The sequence below is a fragment of the Rosa rugosa genome, chromosome 3, assembly GCF_958449725.1.
Source record: "Rosa rugosa chromosome 3, drRosRugo1.1, whole genome shotgun sequence".
In the NCBI taxonomy this organism is placed as follows: Eukaryota; Viridiplantae; Streptophyta; class Magnoliopsida; order Rosales; family Rosaceae; genus Rosa; species Rosa rugosa.
In genome coordinates this window covers 19363820-19372507 of record NC_084822.1, presented here as the reverse complement: position 1 = coordinate 19372507, position 8688 = coordinate 19363820, and the positions used below count along the sequence as shown (strand labels likewise).

At 38.2% G+C, this 8688-nt stretch overlaps 1 protein-coding gene across 1 annotated transcript; it reads left to right on the top strand.

The window, feature by feature from the left end:
• The first annotated feature begins 4507 nt into the window (after positions 1-4507).
• LOC133737386 (putative B3 domain-containing protein At5g58280) lies at positions 4508-5983 on the top strand. The gene is made up of 4 exons (XM_062164951.1): positions 4508-4622; positions 4735-4928; positions 5075-5284; positions 5674-5983. Exons 1-4 carry the CDS (start codon positions 4508-4510, stop codon positions 5902-5904), a joined length of 750 nt encoding a protein of 249 aa, XP_062020935.1. The 3' UTR covers positions 5905-5983.
• The last annotated feature ends 2705 nt before the right edge of the window (positions 5984-8688 follow it).

The window sequence follows — 8688 nt, the reverse complement described above, 5'->3', positions numbered from 1 at the left end:
CCAAATATAACATTCAATTAAATTGGTTTTTTTTTTCTTTCTGAAATTTCCTTAAATATGCCTATATAGTTTTGTAATTTACCCAAAACAATTAAGTTAAAATAATAATTTCTATATATGGCCCAACATTTAATACAAAAGTAAAACAATCTGATTTGGAATTTTCTTAAACTAAATTAATTGAATATTATGATATAGTTATTACTTGATCTTCCAACCAAAAACCCTTGAAATTCTTCTTTTAGCAAATTCAAAGGGATTCCAACAACATATCAAGATCGAGAACCAACCCTCTGATTAATTTTGGTGGAGGAGAGACATACTCATAAGAGAGCAATATCATGTGATTTTGATGCATTCTTCTTCTCGTGGTTGAAGATAGATATAAAAAGTAGAGTAACAGATTATTGTATCTCATGTTCAAGGGTGATTTGGTAAAATTAAGGAAGTCTACTTAACTTTTCAAGTATTCTAAAAAATAAATTAGAGGTGTACTAAGTAAAGGAGGTCTAAATAGCAAATTTTGAGGTCCAACTAGAAACACTTTTTTTTTTCTCTCTTTTTTATTTTTAAATTCTCTCTCTCTCTCTCTCTCTCTCTCTCTCTCTCTCTCTCTCTCTCTCTCTCTCTCTCTCTCTCTCTCTCTCTCTCTCTCTCTCTCTCTCTCTCTCTCTCTCTCTCTCTTGAAATACAAAGGGTTTAGTTTTCTTCCAAATCAAGATCAAGAACCAGAGAGCGTTACATACACAAACTCAATACAAAAATCCAAAGCGCAGAACCAAAAACCCATCAATCATTGTCCGAAATTTCTCATACCCAGTAAGCGAAAATGAGTGTTCTTGAATACCTAGATGTCATTAACGTCCAGGAGCTTCAGGTCTGGAACAACACCACGTCGCCTTCGACGACAATGAAGGCTCTGAATTCTCCTGGTCTTTCGAATCCGATTGCAGCAAAGAGAATCTGAGTCCCGTTCCGAAAACCTCTCTTTTCGCAGTGTCTACGATGCCATTTAAGCCACTGAACGGAAATTTGCGGCGGCTATCGGTGGCACCGAAGAAGATGGGGTTTGAGGTTGAAGAAGAGAAAGGTCGAGACCTGGGGAAGATCAATTCGGAGATTGAGGAAATTGAGAAGGAGATAAGCCGATTGAATTCGAGGCTGGAATTACGGAAACTAGAGAAGGCCCATAAGGTGGTGGAGAAGCGCGGCAGAGTTGTGGCGGCGAAGTTCATGGAGCCTTCGTGGTAGAGTGTGAAGAATTTCAATGGGTTGAGAAAGATTGAGGAGCCTTTGAATTTGAGCGGCAGACAGAGGTTAATCGAAGAGGTATGAGTTTGGGGCCGTCGGAGATTATCGCCAATGCCAGGTTCCGACGACTAAGCAAGCTTGAGATAACCCCTGTTCAGAAAATACAGGATCGCCAGAAATCTTGCTTCTTGAAGCTTCAGAACATTGATGAACTGAGTGTTACTAAAGACCCTGGCAAAAGCATGAGTCGTAGCCTGAAATCGAGGAAGACTGCGTTGAGAGAGAGAGATAGGGATGGCAATGGAGCGGATTGGGGATGGGGATCATAATACTATCCCCATCCCCGGGATCATTCTCTACCCCCATCCCCGCCCCAATCCCCAATAAAAATATATTGGGGATTCCCCATCCCCACTGGAGACTAAGCCTCCAAACTCGCCCCAAATCCCCAATAAGAATTTAATAAATAAAATAATTTTTTCTCATTTTGCCTTTTTTAAAATCAAAATCAAAATCTACAACAAATAAATTTAAAACATGATTAAGGGGGGGTGTATTGTATATGGAATTAGTGGAACTTTTTAAGAAATCTATGGAATTTAAAAGTCTGGGTGTATTCAATATAGAGTTTCAGCAGTCCATGAAAGTCTTGGGGTATTCGATTAGAATTTTTAAAGACTTTATGAATTCCACCAAAATCTAGGGGTATTCAATTAAGACTTTTAAAAATGAATAAAAGTTCAGAGGGTATTCAAAATTTCATTCATACTTATGGAATTAGAAAATGAAGGATAATCATGGACTTTGTAGTGTTAACTATACATACCAAATTTCAATAATTTTCTAGCCACAAGACCAAAGATTTGAAAAAGTCTATCAAAGACTTTTTTTTTTTTATCTATCAAAGTTTTCTCTCTGCGTGCAAAGAGGTTGGTTATCTATCGTCTCTCTTTCTTGTTTCTTCTTATCTTTTCTCTAATCTTTCATGATATCAATATTTTTTGATACCTAACATGTTCATTGTAATTGTTGAATGTGATTTTTTGTTCAATTGTGATACTTGGAACCCTAATAGCAATAAAAAATGATTTATGAAACCCTAAGACCCAAATATTGTGGTCTACCCCTAAAACTTTGAATAGTGTTGCTATGAAATACTAGGTTTTGTCTTATTAATTCATTATTCTCATCGATTTGAATTTATATCATTGTTCAAGGAAAGCTTGAACAATTGAATTTCGATTGATTGATTATAGATCAAGACATTGATCAATATTTTTATGATATATGTTAATAGGTGAAAACAAAATTGATCAGAATATTTAACCATAAGCATCAAGTGATCTATATTGTATCTTTAAGTTGATTGGGAGATTAGAAATGAGAACAAACTAGCTAGATAGAGTAATAATCATTCATTGGAGTCAAGTTCTACTAGAAGATACTCGACCATTGAATAGGCAACGAGTTATTATCTTGTTTTGCATTTGGATTGCATTGGTTGTGTTCTTTGTTTTTTTTTATTTACTAGAAAATCTATAGAAGTCATTCATAATAAAATATATGGATTTTCAAGAATGAATAAAAAGTGTGTTGCTAAAATCAATGGTTTTAAGAAATCAATAGCAGTCTATCAACTTTTTAGAATCTGTGGACTTTTCAAAAGGTCTGTCAATTAAAAAAAGTCTGCACAAATCTAAATACAATACACCCCTCTAAATTCATAAATCATAATTCAGTGAGTGCAAAAGTCAAAACACCATTAAAGCAAAAGCGTAGCCATTAAAGTAAAGTAGTAAATGTATATATTAGTGATTTATATTATAAAAAATAAATTAATATATATAAGTTAAATATATGTATATATTATTGGGGCGAGTTTGGAGATGGGGATCACAATATCATCCCCGACCCATCCCCAATGTTGAATAGCTGGGATTGGGGATCCCCATCCCCATTCCCCATTTGTCCCAGAATTCTCCCCCATTAAGGGCGGGTATCCAATGGAGCTCCGCTCCGCTGGGGATTTTTGTCATCCCTAGAGAGAGAGAGGGAGAACCAGAAAAAAAAAAACAAAAAAAGAGAGAGAAAAAAAAAATTATATATATATACAGCAAGGTTCCAAAGAGGACGTCCTTGCTATAGTTAAGTTGCGGATGGGTCAAGCACAGCCGTCCATTGCTTTAAATGAAAACCAACGGCTCAGATGCAAAGTCTCCAGAAACCATCGCGGGTCGAAGCCTAAAGCCTCAAACCCACTGTAGAGTCTCCACTGTTTTGTCGATGCAACCAAAGCTCTGGTTCTCTTTCTCCACCCAAACTCCAGGTCTTCTCATCTCCACGACAAGAAACTCATCTCAGGTTGCACGAACCCAAAACCATTAACATGGCCGGAGTGATTCCACCGGCGACGCCTGATATTAGTCCCCGCCGAACCTCGTCATCTCCTTAGTCCTCCTCACTGCTGCTGTTTGGGTTCGAGGATGACGCGGTCAACAGAGCTCATCACCGGTGAAGACCCCGATGAAGGTTCCCAAGTGGCCGTATAAGGTAAAGCTTTGAGTTTTCTGGGATTACTGAAGATTTGGGATTACTGATTTTGGGATTACTGATTTTGTTTTTGGGATTACTGATTTTTCTGCAATCATCTACAGGTGACTCCTGTTGATTTTTGTAGAGATTATGTCGGGTTTGCTTTTTGAGATTAATGTGGCTGATGGGTTTTGAGGAATATGTTGTAAAGTTTTGGTCTTTGAATGGGGTGGCATCAATTTAGTTGATAAAAAATAAGAATAATTGGGTTTGTATATGGGTTTGCTGCTTCATGCTCTGTTTGCATGCTTTTATTCTGGGTATCGTTCAATCCCGAACCTATTTGAACGAATCTCCCACCGCCAAAACAAAAGCATTGAAAGAAGATAACTGTTCATATATTGAGCTTTTTCTTTGGTTCGGTTTTAGTGATTGATACTATAATTGTGATTCTTCTGTTCTTTGTGTGCTGAATTTAGCATTTCTTCTATTTTTTCTTTTTGTCCCTGAACTAGGTAGTGGTCAAAAACTCTGCCATGGAAGAAAAGAAAGAAAAAAGCAGTGGTTATCTAAAGTTGGGCTTCCATGGTGCTACCTGCTAAGAGCTTCCAGCAAAATTGGTGAAGGCCTTCAATTTGTGAGAACAAAATCAATTGGTGAAGGCCTTCAATTGTGAGTTAGATGTGAAAAGTTAGAGGCGGCGCGTATCGCCTGTAACAAGTACATGGCCAAGTTCGCCGGCAAGGACGCGTTCCATCTACGCGTTAGGGTTCACCCTTTCCATGTGCTCAGGATTAACAAGATGCTTTCCTGCGCCAGAGCCGATAGGCTTCAGACTGGTATGAAGCCTATCGGCTAGGAAGAGGTTGAGGTCAAGTTCATCTTCATTTGGAAGGTAGAGTAGATATTTGTTGTGAAATTTATGGAAGCTTAATTGTGTCTCTTGTAAAGATGTTGGTAGTGATGTTCCGAAATATATTTACAACTACCTTGCAAGGCCTTTGGAGGAATGCCGAATGGCTTCTTATGAAGAAAGGAGTGCCGCTTTCAAAGCTGCAGAGCGGCTTCAAGAGAGTCTGCAATCTGAAAATCCATCTTTTGTCAAATCGATGGTTCGGTCTCATGTCTATAGCTGTTTTTGGTTGGTAAGTTGCAATGAAGTTTGTGTTTTTAGCTTATTAATGGTTGGTTTTAGTTTACAATGCCAATATCGATTCATATTGTGGCAGGACTAGTATTATTGCTTGATTTGCTAATCTACTTGTTTACTAATTCCTGTTCCGATTACAAGGGTCTTCCTTCTAATTTCTGTGAGACTCATCTCCCACAATCACCGGACTCTGAACTGATACTAGAGGATGAAGATGGAAATGAATATGATGCTAAATACATTGCCAAGAGGACTAGTCTTAGTGGTGGTTGGAGAGGTTTTGCATTGGAACACAAGTTGGACGATGGTGATGCACTTGTGTTTGAATTGGTTGAACCCACAAGGTTTAAGGTAGGCCATATAAAAACCTACTAACTGTATTTTTACATCTAAGATACTGTACCATGTAGCTTACAGTCTAAAATCACACATTCGGGTGGGTTATTGATTAAAATCTGTTAGGAAAGTCGAACTGTTAATGCCTTTAAGGCATGTGCTGATCAGTTATTTGTTTAATAGCACCTGTATATACTGTGGCAGTTCCCCATTGCTCGAGTATAAGCATTCTTCCTCCACACTTGTATCATCAGCTTTAAGTTTGGTAGACTGATGCGTACTATTAGATTATCATTTTAAGTCAACTGATATACATTTTATGTCATCTGTAGACCGGTTTAAATGTGGTTGAGAATGTGTATTTGTATATCTTTTCAGATATTGATTTTATTTTATATTTGCAGATCTACATAGTTAAGGTGACAAATCAAGAACATTGCAAGAAGGACAAAGTGAAGAGTGCTGGAAAGCCATCAAAGGCAGCCAAGAAGCCTGACCAAGACACTAACAAAAAACAAAGGTCAAAGAAAGCTACCACTGCTGAAATAATTGACATAAAAACACCCCCAGAGCTTCTACCAGAGAGCCCAAAAAGTGAAGCTGTACTACCATATAGACTCAGGAAGAGAGCATAGGGTGAACTGTAACTAGGAAAGCTTCACAAGTTTTGGCATCCCCTGAAATCGATCAGAACATGATCAGAATATGGTGATATAGAAAAGAGGGGAATAGTTCAGTGCTCAAGGTACTTAATCAACCGTCGAGTATTTTGACTCTAATATGAGAAATTTTATCCAGCTTCAGTATGTTAATGATCCGGGTTGATGCTGTGGTGAATTCTCATTCATGCATGCATGCATTGAGTATCCAGATATATGGTAACGTTTATCAACCAAATTGGTTATGCCCCAAAAGTTACCTACGATGTAATTATCTAGGATTTAGAGTTGGCAAGGCAATCAGATAATATTGGTAGCTTAACGATATATAATCCAACCAACAGCTTTCTGATGAGAAAAACTGGACCATCCACAATAGACAGAATGTTTAAGCAAAATACTTCAGTCATTAAAATACAAAACTTGTGTACCAAATTGAAGACATAAACTTCAGTCATTAAAATACAAATGCAAATTTAAAGCACTCGAAACTTCAGAGTCAACAGAATTTAAAGCACAAAAAGAAATTGGATTACACGAATTCAATTCCTAGACAAAGATATTCTAAGCAGCAGAGTCAATGAAAGCTTCACCAGGTTTACGCAAAGCCAAAGATCCGTGGCATCCCAAGAGCTGCAATAACCACATAAAAATTGTTAGTTCATATATTGAGATTCGTAGAACCCATATTTAAAAGAGAAATAAATTAACCACATGATAAAAAATGATGTGGAAGAAATTTACTAACCTTGGCATTGACACCATCAGGAAGAATGCGTGCCTCTGACTTCAATTTACTAACCTTACATAGTCAACACGGTTGATGTTACACCCCACATCCGATTTACCCATTTTACTGAGTTGCACGAATCACTGTATGTTTTACCATTCGTGGTTATAGTTTTATCTTTTAGGGGGGGGGGGGGTGGCTAGAAATTGACTTTTTATGGGTTAACAATTTGAGAAAATTTCCTTCATGAAAGTTGTAGAGGACGTTAAACCGAGCGCGTGCATATGTGGTACGTAAAAATCGGAGTTCGTATGTGAAAGTTATAGCTTAAAATGTGGAAGTTACTGTTCATGGTAACAAAAATATATATATGGAAAGTTACCACTGTAGGTTTCCATTTTCGGAAACCCACGGTAACTCTCCCTCTCTCCTCCCCCGACCCCTTCCCCTTTCGGCCCGAGTTGGTTCTCCTCTGATTTCTCCCTCCTCCGGCCGACCCACGACGGAATCCGGCTATCCCCAAGCTCGTCTCCTCCCCCTCGACACATTGGCGGTGGTATTTTGTGAAGATTTGGCCGGAGAAGCTTGATTTCGCGCCGGGAAAGTAACTGTTGCAGTTTGTGATTTTTGCCGATTTCCGACGATTCCGGCCATCTCCGGTCACCAAACCGGCGTCGAAGGTCGGGTTTTTGCTGGAGATCATTTCCCCTAAGGTCTTGCATTCCAATTTGCAGTGTGGAGGTCGAATCGATCAAACCCGATCCTAGGGTTCTTGAATTTTTTCTGGAAAATTTTCGCCGGCTTAATTGGAGCTCTTCCAGGTAAAATTGGAACTTGTTGTAGTTGAGAAAGAGATTGGGTCTGTTGAGTAGGTGGTGCTGCCAAAATTTGGTGGCCATTGGTAGTGGTTGGCCGGTGGCGCGTGGACCCCACGCGCGGCCACTGTAGGTGGCGCGTGGAGCTGCAATTTATTTTCTGTTTTGGCTCCATAAATCCCTTAACGATTGTAGAAGTTTATACATGAAGTTTGGTGGATATTGGAGGGATTACGAATTGAGTATAAATGGATAATTATTGATTTACGTGAATTCGATCGCCGAAATTCTTTCGAATTCACTTTAGAATTTATATATCGATGAATGATTATTGCTGGAATATTGTGGATGGATTCGTTGTGAATTAAGGAGTTGGATTTTGAAGGGGGACGTTATGAATTTCAATTTCTAATTATCGTAAAGTTAATTTCCGTCCTGTAAATATATTTTTACGAGTGCTATTCGTACAGGACGAGAGGAGTCTTCGTACGAGGAAAATACCGAGCGACGTCAGGATTGATCATATACTGTGAGTGGACTTTTGTTTTTAAGTAAATGATGCATGCATTTATTCTTTGATTATGCTCTAATTATTTATCATTTTACATTTCGAGCATGTGATTTGATTTCGGAGATGGATTTCGTTTTATCTCATATAATTACTTTCGATAATGATTCGTTTCCGAAGTTGCTTATGATTTATAATTTTATTTGATGAATTATTTATTTCCGAGGTGATTTCCGGAATTTTACTTTTTAGTTATATTCCTATTCATGGATTTGAGATTTTTGGAAAGGTTTCGAAATGGGATTTCGATGGAATTATTTTCTTGTTTATTTATTTGATCCTTGGTTTTGGCATTGGGAATGCCTTAGCAATAATGTCGGTTTGAGAACTTTGATTATTTGAAGATTTTATGGCGTGCGGGGTCACGTCATTGGACTATGCTTATTTTCTTTTATTTACTTTTGAATTTGAGTTTATCTTGGCGTGTGGGACACGTCATTGGAAATTCTTTTACGAGAGATGGGGAAGCCTTATGTATTTATGGATTTACTTGGTTTTCGGATTTTCTGTTGCCATACTTTGGGTGACTATTATCATTGCTAGCATTGATTTTCCGCCTTTGTGGCGCGGTGATGGGATCACCGTAGCCCTTCCGCCTTTGTGGCGCAGGTTACTGTCTTTGTGACAGTAATTCTGTAGCCCGGTAT

Coding starts and splice junctions, on each gene's coding strand:
- LOC133737386 (XM_062164951.1), top strand. CDS start 4,508: ATGGCCAAGTTCGCCGGCAAGGACGCGTTCCATCTACGCGTTAGGGTT. Junction 4,623..4,734: donor AGCCGATAGGCTTCAGACTG/GTATGAAGCCTA, acceptor TCTCTTGTAAAG/ATGTTGGTAGTGATGTTCCG. Junction 5,285..5,673: donor TTGAACCCACAAGGTTTAAG/GTAGGCCATATA, acceptor TTATATTTGCAG/ATCTACATAGTTAAGGTGAC.